Raw genomic sequence first — 20,293 nt, 5'->3', positions numbered from 1 at the left:
TTCTAGGGTCCACTTGTTCCCATTTCTCTGTGGCCAGTTATCAGAATTGTGGCAGTGCATGTCCTGGGTACACTCCAGTCATCACATAGTAAACTTCTCCACCTGGTGTTTCAGTATCTTTAAGACAGTTCACAGGATAGGGCTCAGAATATTATCTATGGCCCTTGAGAAAGAACTGAAAGTCCTTGACTATGCTTAATGACTACATTATTATTATTTAGTGTTCTCTATTTTCCTTTGTTTCCACATTTCTCTGATTAAACTTATTCTTTGATTAAAGTTTTCCACAGTCAAAAAGGCAGGCAGAGGACATGGAGTGGAAGGGCCGTTTCACAGACACGCGTTCTGCGTTGTGACCTGTCAGATGGTCCGGGTCAGTTAGATCAGAGGGACTGAGGAAAACAAATGGTTGTTTGCTTCATTTATTTCCTTGCTTGTTTTTACCTTCTCTTGTTCCAAAAATGTATGGGGGGAATATTAATAGTCATATGAGCAGTATTAAAGTATAAAATGGAAACTAGAAGAAACGGATAGAAGAAAAAAAACATGTATAGGAAAATTAGATGAATCCAAGGGTTAGTGTGGATGCCTTTGGGTCTGTTCAAGGGAGTCATTAACTTGGTTCAGAGGCTTACAACAGCGGTCCCCAACTTTTTTGGCACGAGGGACCAGTTTCTTGGAAGACAATTTTTCCATGGACTGGCGGGGGGGACAGGGAATGGTTTCGGGTTGATCCAAGCACATTATACTTATCGTGGACTTTATTTCTATCTTGCAGCAATCTCAGGATATTCCACTTTGATTTTAGGGTTAGGGTTCACACTCCTATGAGAGTCTAATGCCGCCACTGCTCTGACAGGAGGCAGAGCTCAGGTGGTAAGGCAAGCGATGGGGAGCGGTTGTAAATACAGAGAAGCTTTGCTCCCTTGCTGTTGCTCATCTCCTGCTGTGCAGCCCAGTTCCTAACAGGCCATGGACCAGTACTGGTCCTGGGGATTAGGGACCCCTGGCTAACAAGATGGTAAGGCAAAGAGAGAAACACTATTTGTTATAAAATTCTACGTCCACACATTAGTAGTAATAGTAGTAGTCAAAGCTCAGGAGAAACTTGATTTTTCAGTGGCTGAGACCTTGGAGAGATTCTCCCATGCATCCATGTGGAGAGTGGACCCCATGTGCAGAAGGGACCACATCGTAATAGCCCCTACGAGGGATGCAAGGGCAGAAGAACCACTGTGTAAATAACGTCCCATGATAACGGTCACAACAATACAAGTAATTTACAATTACATTCAACCTTACAGCCTAACAAGCATGCTCACACATGAGTCCAGTCAGATCTTCACAATAACCTTATGAAAGGGGCTTCCCAAGTGGTGCTAGTGGTAAAGAATCCACCTGCAATGCAGGAGATGCAAGAGACATGGGTTTGATCCCTGGGTCGGGAAGATCCCCTGGCAGAGGACATGGCAACCCACTCCAGTATTCTTACCTGGAGAATCCCATGGACAGTGGAACCTAGTGGGCTACAGTCCATAGGGTTGCAAAGAATCAGACACAATTGAAGTGACTGAGCATTCACACATGGATATAATAATTTATTATGTGTATATAATTAACATATTTATATAATTATATTCATTAATATAATTTACTTTACTAGTATCATCATCATTTTCCCTTCTAAGATATGAAGGGTTATTAACTGACTTACTCAAGGGCTCATGGCCAATAAACAGTAAAAAATGGGGCTAGAACATGTGTCATCAGATCCAGGATATCATGTTTTTAAATTATTCAATCATATTAAAGATATTTCATGTATTTATAGCATACTACTGAGCTGAGCCATAGGAAACTATCTCTTTTTGATGTCCCAAAATGTGCAATTTCATTATGGTCATACATTTATGAATAAAATGTGTATGTTAGGTTGAACTATGTGAAACTGTCATTTTTGTAGATCAAAAATAGTTAATATAGGGACTTTCCTGGTGGCCCAGTGGTTAAGACTGTGTGCTCCCAATGCAGGGATCATGGGTTCAATCCATGGTAAGGGAACTAAGATCCCACATGCACATGGCATGGCCCCCCCCCCAAAAAAAGGTTAATATAACAATGTAGGGTTAAGTGTGGTAATGAGGGAGGGAGAAAGAGGAAAGTAAGACAGGAAGGGGTGGGTGGGGTGTGGATGGACAGAGAGACAGTGAATGGATGAATTAAATTGCCCATCAGATGTTGATGGTATGATGTTTCTTACTAGATAATTCATTCAATAGGAAGGGACCCTTCCCATCCCAGCCAGTGACCACTTCGTCCACTGTCCTTTCTTGATCACTCAATCCCACTGCTACAAGAAAACAGTAACACCCCAAGTCTTCAAATCACCCATTAAAACAAGAGAGCATCCACAAATAGGAAGGCTCCCTGCCCAGAGGAAGGGAAACACATTAGATAAGGTCCTCTTGTATTTCCTACTGGGTCTGTGAGACCCCTTTCACCTTCCTTTTTTGAGGGAAGGTCTGAAGGAATTGCAGACGTGGAATGGGATTCCAAACAATGCATTCTATTACAATAAAATTCCATTCTGTGAAAAAACCGAATACCCCATGGAGTCCATTACAATAGCACATGACCTGTATTTCTACCCACCTAAGTCTCAAATTCTCTGGGAAATACAAAAAAGAAAATAAAAGGCTCAGGGGATACCATTTCATCAGTTCAGTTGCTTGTGTCTGAAAACACCCTTCTCTGATTTTTCATTTTATTTTTTAAACTAGTCTGATGTGGCCAGGGTGTGCCATGGAGCAATCACTTGCCAGAGACGTTAAAAAAGAAATAAAGTCAAGCCTCTTGGTCAAGTTGACTTGCTTTTGTGGCCAATGCAGCGTATCAAAACCCTGCATCTTCACTGCTTTTGCTCTCACACCACTTCAAAAATGGCCAAACAGATGTTTTTTCAATTTCACATACAAACTTCACTTCCTGGCGGTAGTGGTGTGTGCCAAGTTCCAGCTCAGTGCAAGTTTTTATGGCTGAATTCTAAACCCCTGACAATAGGGGGTTATAATGAAATGCTGACAGACCCCTTCACGCCAACAAATGCAATGGCTCGATGCAAAGAAGGATGTGTGCCCAGTGAGTTCCAGCTGGAACCGTGTGAGCCAATCAATCCTAAGAAGCAGAAAAGTGGTTTTTCCTGAACTCCCCATGTTCACAAGAGATTTCTGGGCCAGAAGTACTGGCCTTTTCTTTGGTCTCTATCCGCAGAGAGAGGTGTCCAGAGAAATTTTCAAGTATGCATGATCAACTTTCCTAAAACGGTACATACTGGTGTCCCCAAAGATGTTCTACTCAGCAAGCTTGCAACTCCCAAGGGAACCACTTCTTCCAAAGTTGAATAGTTACCAAGTGGCGCCAAGTTTGAAACAGGATCCATACAGACAGAATCCAACCTGTCCACAGGGATTCTTTTTTAAAAAAAATTATTTATTTTTAATTGGAGGATAAATTGCTTTACAATTTCGTGTTGGTTTCTGCCATACATCAACATGAATCAGCCATCAGTATATACATGTCCCCTTCCCTCTTGAAACTCCTTCCCAAGTCTCACCCCATCCCACTCCTCTAGGTCATCACAGAGCACCCAGTTTGAGCTTTGCAGGGACTCTTACTTCACTTACATACATAGTCTTGGACTGTGCCTCAGGCCTCAGAGTTTTCATATTTTCAAAAATAAATATCAAGACGTTTTTTCTATTGTAGAGTATTAAATGATTATGTAGAACATTTAGAACACAGATGATAGCTTTTATTGTATTATTATTTAAAAATATTTATTCATTTATTTTGCTGCATTGGGTCTGTGTTGCTGCTTGGGCTTCCTCTAGTTGTGATGAGCAGGGGCTACTCTCTAGCTTTGGTGCACAGGCTTCTCATTTCAGTGACTTCTCTTGCTGTGGACCACGGGCTCTAGAGTGCAGGCTTTAGTAACGGTGGCTCACAGGGCTTAGCTGCGTCAAGGCGTGTGGGATCATAGCTCCTGGATCAGGGATCCAACCTGTGTCCCAAACATTGGCTAGTGCTTTCTTAACCACTTGACCACCAGGAAAGTCCTGACAATAGCTTTTAAAAGAAAGCATTACTCCTGCCATTAAAACAAAACAAAACAAACAAACAACAAAAACACCTTGTTAATACTTTGGTGTGTTTCTATTGTCTTTTTGTTCAGAAAGGGGGAAAAAATCATAGGACAAGGAGTTGAACATGACTTGGCAACTGAACAAAATGACAATTGTAACCTCATTATAGAGGCTTTGAAAAGCATTTCTAGATAAAAAGGAAACAAAATGATACACTTTATTTCTTTGCAGAGGTAACCAGTGGTAACTTTCAAAGTAAGCCTTGCAGTCATGGATACATATATTTTGAAAACTGCAGCATCTGCTCTGATGCACAGCTAATGGGCTTCTGTCATAAGATGAATGAAAAAGAAAGTAGAAGAAAAATGACAAAATTCTCAAAGTCACAGATATGAAGCTAGGCTCCATAAAATTCATCAGTGATATAGACCTGTGTTCTAAGAATGGAAAACAGATATTAGGAGTGACGTTTACATTGCAGAGTTAACTACAATCAACAAGGTTTTCCCAGGAATTTGTAAATTTATTGGTGCTTTGCTTTTTTTTGTAGCAGAAAGGTTAACAGGTAACCTTGTTTACAGGCAATTAAGCCTTAGATTGAAGAGAAATGTTAATGTCAGGAAAGCTATTATGTCTATTGCTAAGGATTGTATTATTTTTTACCAAAGAAATAAGAGATTTTTCCATTTGTTTCTTTTAACAGCTTTTACTGTTTTCTGCTACATCAAAAGTCATACATATTCATTATAGAAAATTTTGAAAATATAGATGAGTAAAAGGAAGAAATTCAAAATTTTCACAATCCTGTCTGCTAGATAATGTCATTAAAAATTTGGGTGTGGGAATTCCCTGGCAGTCCAGTGGTTAGGACTCCGATCTCTCACTGCGGAGGCCCAGGTTCAGTCCCTGATCATGGAACTAAGATCCAACAAGCCACATGATACAGCCAAAAAAAAAAAAAAAATTGGATGCCTATCACATCCTATTACACTTTTGTTTTGTATGTTTTTTTTAAAAGTAAAAGTGGGTTCATTGTCTGTATTATTATGTGTTCTGCTTTACTCATCTGAGGATGCATATCTTTCCATGCCATTAAACACTCTTCTTTAATCTTAGTTTTAACGTTTGCCTAGTGTTCCATTTCATGGATTTAATATAGTTTATCCTACTGCTAGTCATTTCACTTATTTCCCAGTTTTTCATGATTATAAAAATGTCCTTGGGTTTTTTTTTTTTTTTTGCACATTTATGATTACCTCCTTGGAATTAATTTCTGGAAATTAAATTACTGGGTTAAAAGACATGGACGTTTTCAAATACTTTGATACATATTACCAAAGTTCCTCCAGAGAGGTTAGCACTCCCCTTAGAAAAGGAGAGTATCTGTTTCCCTGCCCTCTTAATTTTTTCTTAATCTTTATCAATTTGGCAAGTGGAAAATAACATCTCATTACTGTTTTAATTTGCATCTGATTACTAATTGGTCTGACCATTTATAGGTCTATAAAGGCCTTTTGGTTATTTTCATTTTTCCTTCTGTGACATTTCTTTTCATGTCCTTTGCCTATTTTTCTATTGGGACGTTTCCTGATTAGTTTATAAAAACCTATTAGCTACTGAGGATCTGAATATATCTAAATAAATTATGAAAAATAGTTTTCCTAATTTGTCATTTGCCTTTTCTGTATGTGTCATAGAAATTTTTTGTTACATGACAAATCTATCTTATGATGTTCTGTTTAGGCTTTGGGGTGGAAAGGATGAGGTAAATTATATAACTTCCTCATTTTTCTACTAGCTCCTTTATAATTTTGTTTTTAAAAATAACCCTTTAATCTATTTAGATTTATTTTTGGGTTTAATATGAGGATGCACTCTAAATTTTGTCTCCAAATGGCTAGTGTATTGTTCCTATGTGTTTATTTCCCCACTAATTTGAAATGTCACCTTTATTAAGTTTTAATTCTCCTATATATCCAGATCTATTTCTGGACTCTATTTTCTCCAAGGATTTGTCTGTCTATGTCTATGCTGGTATAACACTGATTTCATTGGTATAGATCTATAATAAGTTTTAATATCTGTTAAGATATTAAGGCTTCTTTAAAAAAATTTAAATGAAACTTCTGGCTCTTACAGCATTTTTTAAAATAAACATAGAAATTATGTTTGCTAACATAGGCATATTAAAATTCCTTTTAGGATTTTTATTATAAACATATTAAATTTTAAATTTGTATATAATCTGACATTTTGCAAAAATTTTGTTTAAAATATTTTAAATGGGCACTTTGCAGCTCTGTGTTTATTCAACTCTGCAGCAATTTTATGTCACTTGGTGAAGTCTGAGATGACTCCTTTCCCACTGAGAGGTGGCCACGCTAATAAGCATGCTTTAGGATCTGTTACTAGAAATGACTCATATGCTGAATATAAATGGAATCAAGTATATGTATGCATGTGTGTGTGTGCCTAATTCACATTATAAAAACTCTCCTCTCTCATGCTGTATGAGGGGAGATTCTGCTATTGCAGACCCAGAAACCAAGGCGCCATTTTGGTACCCGCATGGATCACACGGTATGGCAGAGACTGGATGGTGGTCAGAATCAGGGGTTTCCGCGTAGCAGCTTTCCTTTGGCCTCTAATTCTGTGCCTTACAGAAAGAGGAGAGGTCCCAGCCACTCACCCTGTGCACACACACACATTTCATTGATGCTAAAACCAAGGCTAGAGAGGAGACTGACTTGAACCTGAGAATAAAATTCATTCTCCAGGCTTAACCCTGTATCCTCTTCCATGTGCATGCATGCTAAGGTGCTTCAGTCGTATCTGACTCTTTGCCACCCTGTGGACTGTGACCCCACTAGGCTCCTCTGTCCATGGGATTCTCTAGCCAAGAATACTGGAGTGAGTTACCATGCCCTCCTCCAGGGGATCTTCCTGACCCAGGGATCAAAGTCCTGTGTCTTATGTCTTATGTTTTGGCAGGCGGATTCTTTACCACTAGCGCTACAAATACCACCAATTTTTTTCTTTTGAAGACTGGGATGTATTCCAGTGCTTCCTTTTGCATTGCCCTTTAAACCAGGACCATTTCTGGATGAGCAGTTTTTTTTTTTTAGATAAAGCTTTTTTTTTTTTTTTTTTTTTTAAGTCTTTGGTTTGTAGATCGGCTGTAAAAGACATTGCATGGGAGGCATGCCGTATTATTGCTTTGTATACTCCATTGTGTGAACACAGCCGAATGTCTACGTTTATAGGGAGAGGGGAAAAATGAGGATGGAGTTTTGCAAAGGCCATCAGAACACTGGACCTCCAAAATTCACCTTATACTTGAAACATTAACTTGCATTCATGTCCTCAGTTTCAGATTTACTTGTGGACTATCTGGACTACTGATGATCTGAAGTAGAAGTCAGCACTCTTAGCCTTTATTATGGCCTTTGCCATTATGTTGCAGTAATTCTAAGTCATATGACTTGGGACAGTTCAGAATTCTGGACACTAGAATGAGTCCCTGAAACTTGACCATATACTATAAAATGCTATCTCTAACAATTTTATGTGTGTGAACTCAAGTTTACCTCTTTTTCGAGCAAATTGAACCTGGAAGAAAATTATCTTCTTGTATGATGTAAGTTGGTGGAGTATCTGACATTAAGAGGTGGGGCGCTTTGTTGTGTAAGTTGCCTTTATTTTTCTTGGAAATCACAACAGTTAGCTTTTGGCTTCCTTGAAGTCATTTTAATATTAATACTGGTGTGTTTTTTTCCTACACATTACATCAGAGGAGGCTGCCTTGCAGCTTTATTTCCCAGGAGCTCTGAAAGTAGAGGGAGAAGGGAGGTAATCTCTTCAATGTTAATAAACTTTTACATTTAATGAGGAAGTGGCCCATAGAGATGGCACGCTCCGAGAAGATGCCTACCCTACAGAGCAAATCTCTGGTGCCCTGAGAACTGCCAGGGAGGCACATGGCTCCCAGACAGGATTACATTTTAGGATTAAAAAAAAAAAATAGGTTTCTGTTTTTTAGTAGACTTGATCATTTTTCAGAGGTTGGTCTTAGCCTTCTCGTGTTGAGCTTCTATTGGGTTGGCCAAAAAGTTTGTTTGGGTTTTTCTACAATACCTTTCAGAGAAATCTGAACAAACATTTTGGCCAACCCAGTACTTGTGGATTAAGACCTATAACAATATGACCTCCTGCTGATGCCTTCCTGACTCTTCCAGGCAGAAAAGCACCCGGCCCGGATGTATCTCCTTAGCATCGTGTTCACTCCTCCGATAGGATGATGACCCTAATCATTGTTTCATTTGTCTATTCCTTCCAAGGGACAGGGCAGGGTCATTGTCACATTCAACTTCTTCTCAAATCCTTGGAATCTGGAACAAAGCCTGGAACAAACACGTAATTTTGCAATCAGTATGTTCTGGTTGTATGTACTGAAGAAAGAACTTAACTCCTAGATCTTTCTCTTTCTAAAGAAGGACTGTCCTTTGCTTTCCAGTCATGTCATCAAGTCCCACTGTTGGATCTTCCAGCACATCCTCCATCCTCCCGTTTTCCTCTTCAGTTTTTCCTGCTGTCAAACAGAAGAGTGCCTTTGCCCCTGTCATCAGGCCCCAAGGCTCCCCTTCGCCTGCCTGCTCCAGTGGCAATGGAAACGGATTCAGAGGTAAGCAAGCTGTAGCACCTTGGGAGTCAGCGTGGTTCATGTGCCACAGAGTCCACAAAGTGAGAGCAAACAGCCCTGTAGCCTTCTGTCTCTAGCCATTTCCCTACAAGGAGCTGCTTTGGTGTTTTCATCGTGGGACCAGCATGTCTTGTAGAACTGGGCTAGTTCTCTATCCTAGGGCAAGATCGGGGAATAACAGAGGAGTCAGACAACTCTGCAAGGACACAGAATAGGTAGGGTGGTGGCTCAGACAGTAAAGAATTCACCTGCAGTGTGGGAGACATGGATTCAGTCCCTGGGTTGGGAAAATCCCCTGGAAGAGGGCATGGCAACCCACGCCAGTAGTCTTGCCTGGAAAATCCCCAGGGACAGAGAAGCTTAGTGGGCTACAGTCCACAGGGTTGCAAAGAGTCAGACATGACTGAGCAACTAAGAACAGAGCCATGTGGACCCTCCAGGAGTGTCTGGACTCTCCAGATGTTGCTTTTTTTTTTTTTTTAAAGCTCTACTGGGTCGTCATTGCTGTGCAAACTTTTCTCTAGTTGCAGCAAGTGAGGGCTGCTCTCTAGTTGTGGTGTGAGGGCTTTTCTTGTTGCTGAGCACAAGCTCTAGAGCACCAGGCTTCAGTAGTTGTGGCTCCCAGTTTCTGGAGCACAGGCTCAGTAGTTGTGGTGCATGGGCTTAGTTCCTCCACAGTCAGTACATGGGATCTTCCTGGATCAGGGATCAAACCTGTGTCTGCTGCATTGGCAAGTGCATTCTTCACCACTGAGCTGCCAGGGAAGCCCTCCAGACCTCCAGACCATGGTCCACAACACCATGTCACTATTTCCCTTAAGGTACCTGACCACCACAGCAGGTGCCACATGAATCGGCTTGCCACCCACACTGCATTCCCAGTCCCATGGACAAGATCCTTCAGAAGCAACCAGCGAGTTCTGAGAATTCTGGTTTCATGCTGGTGAAATTGATAGCAGGTGCCCGATCAGGGGTGGGGTAGAAAAGAAAGGAAGAAAGATATACTGTGTCTAAGAACAAGCATTAATATCACCCATCAGACCTGTTCTTCAGTGATGTCCTAAAATATAATATGACATGATGTAGCACGCATATGATGAGCACATGAGAATTTAATCACCTCACTGTGAATGGGAGCAGCTGATGGCATGAGAGCAAATTGGAAACTGCTGAGCGCTGGGGGAGCCTGACGCCCCACATTATTTTTAGGCTGCTCCTTGCATCTTGACATGCAAAACATTCACGACAGGTGGTGTTGGATAAAACCAAAAAGGGCAGAAGTTTGGGTAACCCTTCGTGGATCAAAGCCTCTGGGGTCAGCACAGCCTCGATGGACTGTGTTGACCTTGGAACTGCCTCTGCCTGGTGGCTTTATGATTGCACGGGGGATCCTGAGCCTTGTGTGTGGGCTACTTGTGGGGGGATACTTGTGAGGGTGTCTTCGCTAGCTGGCGCTGAGCACGGCTCTGGGAGGTATGGCCTGTTCCTGCCACGTCTCTACCATTTGAGTGATGGTGCCTCCTCGAAGTCAAGTGACTTGACAGACAAACTGTGAAATAAGATTTGAAAATCCAGCCCTCAGAAGAGCCCCTGAAAATTCTTTTGCTTCTAATGAGACAAAGCAGCTGGGTCTACATGCCACCCAGCATGGGAATAGTTGGAAACATCTGTATATTTGAAGGGAAAAAAAAAAATATATATATATTTTGCTTTTCATCCAGATGTCAGATTCAGTGAGAAGCAGGCTGAGCCTGTAGCTAAGCATCTCCACTGCCCTGTCTCTCATCAAGGGCCAGTGGTTTCTAGCTTAGCATGAGGGGACATGCCCAGAACTTTCCCCATGATGGCCTTACCTCCAGACTGGTATAGGAGAACAGTTGCTGAATTTTAAAAAAATTTATTTATTTATTTATTTTTCTTTTTTAATATAAATTTATTTATTTTAATTGGAGGCTAATTACTGTACAATATTGTATTGGTTTTGCCATACATCAACATGCATCTGCCACGGGTGTACACGTGTTCCCCATCCTGAACCTCCTCCCACCTCCCTCCCCATTTATTTTTAATTGAAGGATAATTGCTTTACAATATTATGTTGGTTTCTGCCATACATGAACATGAATCAGCCATAGCTCTACATATGTCCCCTCCTACCTGCCCCTCTAAGTTGTCACAGAGCTCCAGTTTGAGTTCCCTGAGTCATACAGCAAATTCCCACTGGCTATCTATCTTATATATGGTAGTATATATATTTCCATATTTTGTATTGGAGTATAGGGGATGACTCAGTGGTAAAGAATCTGCCTGCCAATGCAAGAGTTGTGGGTTCAATCCCTGGGTAGGGAAGATCCCCTGAAGTGGGGCATGGCAACCCACTCCAGTATTCTTGCCTGGGAAATCACATGGACAGAGAAGCCTGGCAGACTACAGTCCATGGGGTCGCAAAGAGTCAGATGGGACTTAGCAACTAAACAACAACATAGCTGATTAACAGTTTTAGGTGAACAGCAAAGGAACTCAGCCATACATATACATGTATCCATTCTCCCCCAAACTCCCCTCCCATCCAGGCTGCCACATTACATTGAGCAGAGTTCCTTGTGCTATACAGTAGGTCCCTGTTGGTTATCCGTTTTAAGTATAACAATTGCTGAGTTTTTGCCACATCTTCTCCTTCCCCACCACCTCTTCAGCAGTGATGTCTCTGCTTTCCAAGTCTTATGGTTTTAGTCATGTCCCTTAAGTCTGGTGGGGGCCACACAGGTCTCATCAGGGAAATGCAGAGTGAGAGGCCCAAGAAGGACTAAGGGTGAGTGCAAGTGTCAGAGGAGGAAAGGGAGGGTACAGCTTTTCCCTCCTTCCAGGCAACTCTTGCCAGTATTTTCAGCTTCACTTGGAGGAAGAAAAGTATAACTTGACTGCCACCTGCCACCCCTCTCTCATGCAGGGACTGAGTTGGGGAGCAGAGCTAGTTGACTCAGATTTTTTGGGTCTTTGGTATCCAGGGTGACCCACCTAGGAGTCCTACCTGGCTCTTGGCCCTCAGAGAGGCCAGGACAAATATTTTACTGGCTGCCATGGCCTGGAATCCCCACTGTGCTGGTGGCTGCATGCCCAAGGCCCTCTGTGGTCCACTGGTCAGAATGGAGTTGTGTGACCCTATGGACCGTAGCCTATCAGGCTTCTCTGTCCATGGGGTTCTCCAGGCAAGAAAACTGGAGTGGGTTGCCCTTCCCTCCTCCAGGTTGGAGTCTTAAAACTCCCTCCAAATTCCCTTGGTGATTTGAACCTTAAGATGGAGGAGGAGGAGGATGGGGAGGGGCTGGAGAAGGAAAAGGTGGAAGAGAAGGAGAAAAGAACAAAAAGGACACTTAAATTAGGAATTGGAGACTAAAAAACTTAGAAAGAGTTATGAAAATATAAAGTTGTGCATGGAGAAATAATTCTTCGGAGAACCTCAAAGACTACCCACGGTGGGAAGAATGCTGGAACAATGGGACATGACATTAATCAGAGTTCCCTGTGCTACACAGTATGTCCTTGTATATGAACTTGACTTCATCAGATGTTGCTGGAATTGGAGCTCAGCCTCCCTCATGCTGGGGCATCTATACTAGTCACTGTCATCCAAGAACCTTGGGTTCCTAGACTGTTAAACAGGAGAACTGATTGCTCTCTCTCAAGGTTGTTGAGAAGTTATGTGTGTGAAGAACCAGGAAAAGCAAAGGACGTGCCTGGCAGAGAGAGGCTGGGGCTGACAAAGGATGCCTTCCAGAAGCCTTCACTCCTGTTCTTCCTCATTTGGACCAGGTGACCAGCAGCTCAAGGTCCAGCAACACCTTGGTTGCTGGTTGGTGCAGAGACAGAGAGAGCCGAGCTGACCTTGAATGTGCTGCCCACAGCCACTGAATGAAGGGATCCTGGGGTGGTGGTGGCTGAATGGCAGGATGCTGCATCTCTTGAGGGACAGACAGTGGGAGAGTGAAAAGATGGTCTGAGGTGGAGCCTGAAAATCACAGGCTGAGAGGGAGGTTCTTCTCTTCTCCTGCTGTAAGGTGAGGTGGTCTCAGTTGCCTGCAGGAAGATTGCACAGCCAACACTCTCCAAGACTCGTGGACCGTGCCTGGACCCCACATGTAAGATGCTGGACCGAGCACTTTACACGAATTATCTTGTTCCAGCATCCTGTGAGCCAAAGGCAAAGGTCATCCAGTTATCACCATGTCTAGTTAAGGAGCTCATCCAGGACCACACAGCCAGTGACTGAAGAACTTGAACTCAGACATTTTGACCCCAGAGCCTGAGTTCTGGCAGCCCTTAGTCTCTCTGGGGACAGAAATATTATAGTAGTTCCTCTGTTCAGCATTCATCCGTACCTACTTTCTACCTGAACCGAAGAGTAACTGTTACAATTCCCATAAAATGTCAAAGGTAAAAAGAAATTGGACAACGTGCAGTTACGCATTTTCCCAATTAACTTTTGCTTTGTGTCTGTTGGTGACAGTTTCTTTTTTTAAAAAACTTTTTATTTTGCATTGGGGTGTAGCCAATTAACAATGTTGTGATACTTTCAGGCGAACATCAAAGGGCCTCGGCCATACATATACAGGTGTCTGTTTCCCCGCAAGCTCCCCTCCCATCCAGGCTGCCACATGACATTGAGCAGAGTTCTCTGTGCTGTACAATAGGCCCTTATTGGTTATCCATTTTAAATATAGCGGTGTGGTGGACATGTACACACTGGCAACGGTTTCTACAAGCAAGAAGTCAGGGTCACCACGGAGCAGAGTCTCGCCCACCCAAGTGCCCAACGTGACACCAGGAAGAAGCAAAATCCGTGAAATATATTTTTCTCCAGACATGCAGTGGATCTTGTTCTCAGAGAGGCTCTGCCCTTTTAATAAGCCCTTTAGATAACTCTCTTGAGGATGCAGGAAAAGGAAGGGGCTGATGAGGCTGAAGTGTAATAGACAAGTTAAAGTTGAAAACGTGAGCCCCGGACCTACTGCCGGGGAGCTCAATGTGCCCTATTCATTTCACCCACCTTCCACCTCATTTATCAGGCATTCACAGTTGATGAGTATAGATTGTCAAGATAATATTATGCGCTATGTGCCAGATTCATTTTCCAGCTCCCTCCAGGAGGAAAAAAAAAAAAAAGAATAATAAAAAAAACCAAAACCCTCCTACACTCTGGGATAATTACCAGAGTTCCTATATCTCCAAATCATCGGGGAGTGTCCAGAATTGAACTGCCTTTATTGAAAAGTTACATCGATTCAATATATAGTAATACAGGCAAAAATAATTAAGGCTTTGCTAGCTGTGTAAGACCTTAATCCGGATCTCACAAACATTCAATAAAGGCTGTATGGGCAGGGAAATAGACGGCTGACAATCTTGTCTGAGAAGACGAGCTGGCATAGAGAGAAGGGGTAGAGATAGAGGGAGGAGGAGCAAGGAGGGGAGGGGGTAGGAAAGAAGAAGGAAGGAAGGAAGTGGGTGGAGAGAGATGTTGGAAGAAGCAGGAAGAAATTTGGCCATTTGCTTATAAGCCTAGTGAGCACCATTTGGCCAAACACTTCTGTGATGTTTGATAAGCCCTCTAGATGAGGCTTTGACAATAAACCTCAAAGGATCAAATTCTAGATACAGTGTGACATTTGGACACAAGGAAACTACTCTGCCAGGTTCTAAGAATGTGCAAGTTTGGTAGGTTCACCCCCTGAAAGCCAAGGCCAGAGGGATGCATTTTTTTTTTTTGGGGGGGGTTGCATTTTGGTGTGTGATTTTTCTACATTGTGCTGACGCTGCTTTACTTCTCATATCAAGGGGACACCTTGAACCTGATACCACCCAGGCAAGCATTTTCCACTTGACCAGACGGATACTGCACTAGGGACTAGGATGGATAGATGGACTAGGGCCCTGGACACTGCACTTGGACTGGGGGTGAAGAGTAGAGATTGGGGTGACTCCTAAATTAGGGCTAAATTAAGTTAGCCCTTCTGTTCCAGTGAATCAGCATCCCTTAGTGAATGGCCATCACAGATATGAAAGTTGCTCAGTTGTGTGTCTGACTCTTTGCGACCCCATGGACTATACAGTCCATGGAATTCTCCAGGCCAGAGTACTGGAGTGGGTAGCCTTTCCCTTCTCCAGTGGATCTTTCCAACCCGGGAATAGAACCGGGGTCTCCTGCATTGCAGGCAGATTCTTTACCAACTGAACTATGAGGGAAGCCCAGATAGTGGTGCACCCCAAAGGAAGATGAACCAGTTAGAAAACTCATCAAATTTCAGCTCTGATTTATTATAAATGATGCCTTGTAAGTAACTCAATAGGCTTGGCACCTGGAATTTATTTTCCTCTTCCAGCTAAGTGATTTGAAACTGTGTAATCTAGAAATTATTTTAGTCTAATAATGAAAACTATTTTACACATATATCCATATTACAATTTAGTACATGTTTATATGTCAAGTATACAACCCATTAATATGAAATGCAACATGATTCTTAGCCTCTGAAGCAAAATTTCAGCAAGCTTTGTGTTAGGTTCAGTGATTCAGTAAGGCAGCAAGCTTTATGTTACATTCAGTGATTAAGGCTTCAGTGCCTCTCACGCATTGTCTGCTAAACCAGTGCGGTACTCAGGCACTTCACTTGTGTCCCTGACTCTTTGTGACCTCTTGGACCACAGCCCACCAGGCAAGAATACTGGAGTGGGTTGCCATTTACTTCTCCAGGGGCTCTTCTTGACCCAGGGATCGAACTGAGTCTCTTGCATCTCCTGCATTGGCAGGCAGGTTCTTTACCACTGCACCACCTGGGACCTGAGGACAGTGGGTTCCCATATCAGCTGAAGGTACCATCACCCTGGATTGTTCGAGACTGTCCATCCCATCCCCTACTCCTCTCTCTGGGTTCTAGACTTTAATGTAAAGAGTCTCTAAGCCTCATGCTTGTGTCCACTCTTTCCTTACAGCCATGACTGGACTTGTCGTGCCCCCGATGTAAAGAAGAGGAAGAACAGCTTTCTTATAGCACAAAACTACTTACTCTGATGGACCGATAACAAAGAAAGTGCTAGGAGCTCTCTGGGGAGAGCTGTGCCCCCGGGTGAACATGATGGACTGATCTGGCTTTGCAAGGAGCCACCTCTTAACCTGGTCTCCTGTTTCTCATGTAGCTCTGATGGTAGCTACACAAACTGACCCTCTTGGGAACAAGGACAAAAGATGTCATTGACGTAGTCAGTGCTAAGAGCAGAAATGCAATTCTTTGTTACGAACATTATGAGAACCACCTTCCTATGTTTGTAAAATATTTAAGAAAAAAAATTGGCAAACAATTCATGCTTAATATTTTGGATACTATTTGTTTTTCTTTGTAGGAAAAAAAAAAGTTGAAAGTTTCTATTTTCTATGAAGCCTTTCAGATACCAATTTAGTTTATGCAGAAAAAAAAAAATTGAACAAAACAGGGTACCAGCATGAAAGACTTTGTTAAAACGAAACCTGAATCGAATGATGAAATGTGCTTGTATGTGTGTTTGCTTATAGTTTAATCTCCTTAAAAAACAAACAAACAAACAAAAAAAAACAAAAAAAGGGAAAAATTTTTAAATGTTTTACAATTATTTAAATAAATAAATGTGTAACTTATTGTAAGTAGAGGTAGAAATTCAGACCTTTTTGGAAGAGAGAGGAATTTCTCTTCCTGATGTAAAATGGAAGTGATGCAAACAGGTAGTAACAAGTTTAAAAGGTGTGTGATTATTACTGCAGTTACTTACTAGACTCTTATCCCCTGCCCTGCATCCCCCTCTTTTTCCATCATTTTATTGACCCACATATTAGTACCTAGGTACTAATATGTACCTTATGTAGAACAACCCGGTGCAGAGACAAAGATGCACGTCCTTGCACTTACACAAATACTCAAACCCGTCCATCCATTCCCAGCTCCGTCCGCTTTCTAATAGCCTCCATGTCCCTTTTGGTATTCACTCTTTGTGAATATATAATTTTTAAGAATTCACATTAGCTCCCGACCTTCTCCCCTGAGAAGTGCAGAGAATTCCCCTGTCTCAGTGCACCCCTGGCCTTGCGACCCCCAGGAAAAGGCAGGGCTCACTTTAAAGACAGCCAAAGTCACGTGACTTCCCCAACCAACTGGCCCCTGTGGAATCTTCCTGTTCAGAGCCCCACGTTCCCTCCTCTTTGGTGGCCTGCTTCAGCATAGAGATGTAAGCCCCGTAGAACTTCAGAAGCAGGTTTGAAGAAGTTGACTCTGTCTCTCAGACTCCTCCTTATCAATATTAGGATGTCCACATCTTTCCTTATCACTGCAGATTTCCCCTTTCATGGCATTAAACTCACCTGAAAAAAACTCTGTATCCTGCTTGACACAGTTTCCAGGCAAGAATGTGATAGGATGAGGAAGAGGCAGGTTATAAGCCCTCTTTCCTCTGATAGTTGAAGAAATGGAAACCTAGATTCTTAGCAAAGTCAGAGGGTAGGGGCAGCCGTGTTCCAAATAGCATATTTCCCTAGGCCTGTGACGGACTCTCATAAGTTCTGGGACTAGGTCTTAGCGGGAGAAACCTTGAAGGAGCTGCTAAGATGGGGCTAAGTCTTGAAAGTCTGTGTGGTCTTGGAGATATATCCAGATTTATCTCAATGGCCAATAAGGATGTCATTTTTTTCCAGGCCAGGGTTCTCCTTGTTGACTAAGTGATACCACAGTACAGGCTATACACAGACTTCAGTTTGGGGTATCAGGTTAGGATTCCAATTAGAAATTGATGCAACTCTCTTGGACAAACATCTTCAGTGCATTGAGCCAAGTTTAGATGACGTCATAAATTCTCCCTCCCTTCCATTTGCCCACATCTATTCAACCCTCAATGGTCTTATCTGCCTTTATTCCAGAACTACCCAATATGATCCAAATATTATTTCTACGCACATGATAATCCAAGTTTGGAAACTTGGCATGCTTGTAATCCTGCTGACTGTCCCTCACAGTCAGGGCCTAAAGCACCAAAAAACCCAAAAAAAAACAAAACAGGGAAACACACAAGAGAACGTTCCCCAGTGAAAAATGTGATGGAAGAGGAAGAGTGTGGATGACACACACCACCCTCCAAAAGTGAAGGCAGAATGAAATCAAGCATGTTTAGACCTGGATTCCAGCCAATCCAACATAAGGAAATGTTTTTTTAAGTAGCATTGCTTTTAGAATCTGTGAATTTTGCTCTTGCATGAAGATGAGTGCAGTACTGTCTTCAAAATGATTGTAGAATTTCTCGGTAGCTTTACACCGAAAAATGTGTGTAACTAAATACCAGACATCTTTGACCATTCAGCTAGAACCTCAGCAGCGACAGATCTATTTAAGTGTACAAATGTGTGTAAGGATAATGTTTAGTGTACTAATAAATTAAAAACAAAGCTACTCTGTCCTCTTTAGTCATTGCTGTTAAATCATTCTGGTTCCAGGTTATTTTTGTGCCACTTGAAATAAGTATTTCTATAGGTAACTACAAATTCTATCCTATCTTTGTAAAAGGAGCTGTGTTAAGATTTTTCATTTAAAGGGACACTTTACTGCATTATTTATCTCTCTCTCTCTCTCTTTTTTTTTTGTTACAGCATCGTATTCTTCCCCAGTTTTTCTTTGCACATTCCAATATGCATGGTTTAAAAACCATCCCCTTCTCTAACTTTTGTACAGTAAAGTCTCATTTTCAAACTGTATAGTTTCATTTGATCATTTCTGCTTTGTCAGTTATATACAGTATAAAGTTGCTATGCACAGAGCTTTTTGTAAAGACAGCTTTTTTGTTTACTGTTTTTAATGGTCTTACTTATGAAAGAATATCTTGTTTGTAAAATGAATATGTCTACTTCAGTTTTAAACTTTAAATTATCCTAACAAAAAATAAAATTTTTGTACTGTAAAAATAATTTGGAACTTGTCTCTTTTTTTTAAGTGGGAAAAAATCAAGTTTGGGGTTTATTCTTTCTTTGGGAGGGGGGCAGAATTTATACTTAAGTTTGGGGATTTTCTCATGGCTGCTAGTCCCTGAACTCTTGTTGGGAAATTTTACTACAGCTTTTGCTTACTTGGTAAGTGTTCTGTGGTGCTGACTTGGAGGAGAGAATACATATGACTCAAGTATTTTTCTGTATATATTTATGTATCCATTTAATCAAATCCTTTCATAAAAACCCAAATGATCCTACTTCTAATGTTGGACTTTGGTTATACAGAATTCTTAGGGTAGGTGAGTAGTCTATTTAGATTCGAAACTGCAAAACTGAACAAATGTTGTAGCTGATCCATCAGGTACAGGGTGAAGAACTGGAGGCTGGACAGAGACATGATGTTTAGTTTTAGATCACAGGAAGAGAGCAAGTCTAATGCCTCTAGGAGGAAATAATTCATGGAAAATAGCTTGTCTAAGAAGACAGAAGCACTAATAGAGCCCAGAGAAAACAGTGATCACAGAGAGGTGGAGTGGTCAGAGAAGTTCCCATGGCGGGGATAGAGCTGGATGGTCCTTCAAAGGATGGTAGAAATGTTGCAGAAGGGGTTGTCAGTGGGCACTGCAGAGGGGAAGGCTGTCAGGGACAAAGATGAGTAAAGGGAAATTGACATAGCACATTTAGGAGAATGGGATTCTGAATGTGGTTTTTCTGCCAAACTATTCACAAGCCTACTCATAATAGGATGGTTTGATTTCTTTCCACAAGGATTAGAGATCTGCAAACCATAGAAACTGTGTTCCTTGCATAAGTGAATAAGATGCTATTTTTTTTGTTGTTTTTTTAAAGATTCTTTTCAAATGCAGACCATTTATTAAGGTCTTTAATTAATTTGTTACAATAGTGCTTATGTTTTAGCTTTTGGCCATGAAGCACGTGGAGTCTTAGCTCCCTGATGCGGGATCTAACCCACAACCACTGCATTGGAAGGCAAAGCCTTAACCACTGGACCGCCAGGGAAGTCCCGGGTGAGACGCTGTTTCTAAGCATTATTCAAAGAAAGCGACTGTGCTTTTGCTTTTCTCCTCAAAGACTAGCTCTCTGCCTAGACTGTGCTTGTGTGTGTGTGTGTGTGTGTATGCTCAGTTGCTCAGTTGTGTCCAAGTCTTTGCGATCCCATGGACTGCAGCCTACCAGGCTCCTTTGTCCATATAATTTCCCATGCAAGAATACTAAAGCAGGTTGCCATTTCCTTCTCCACGGGATCTTCCCTACCCAGGGATCAAACCTGCGTCTCTTATGTCTCCTGCATTGGCAGGCAGATTCTTCACCATTGTGCCTCTTTGCCAGGTGCCTTCTCAGCCCTCAGGTCATAGTTTAAGTAGCATCTCCTCAGGGAGTTCTTTGCTAATCTCTGATCATGGGTATTTCCCATCTAGTCTCTTTAGCTGGACT

The 20,293-nt window shown here is 41.9% G+C and overlaps 1 protein-coding gene across 1 annotated transcript in view; it reads left to right on the top strand.

The window, feature by feature from the left end:
- EBF2 (EBF transcription factor 2) overlaps positions 1-18,817 on the top strand; it is a 222,376-nt gene extending 203,559 nt beyond the window's left edge. Inside the window, exons 15-16 of the mRNA XM_027549951.1 lie at positions 8,656-8,823; positions 15,832-18,817. Of these exons, the coding sequence (XP_027405752.1) occupies positions 8,656-8,823; positions 15,832-15,863 (200 nt within the window). The 3' untranslated portion in view covers positions 15,864-18,817. The remainder of the gene's footprint in view (positions 1-8,655; positions 8,824-15,831) is intronic.
- The last annotated feature ends 1,476 nt before the right edge of the window (positions 18,818-20,293 follow it).

This window comes from Bos indicus x Bos taurus, chromosome 8, assembly GCF_003369695.1.
Source record: "Bos indicus x Bos taurus breed Angus x Brahman F1 hybrid chromosome 8, Bos_hybrid_MaternalHap_v2.0, whole genome shotgun sequence".
Taxonomy (NCBI): domain Eukaryota; kingdom Metazoa; phylum Chordata; class Mammalia; order Artiodactyla; family Bovidae; genus Bos; species Bos indicus x Bos taurus.
This window is presented reverse-complemented; position numbering and strand designations above follow the sequence as displayed.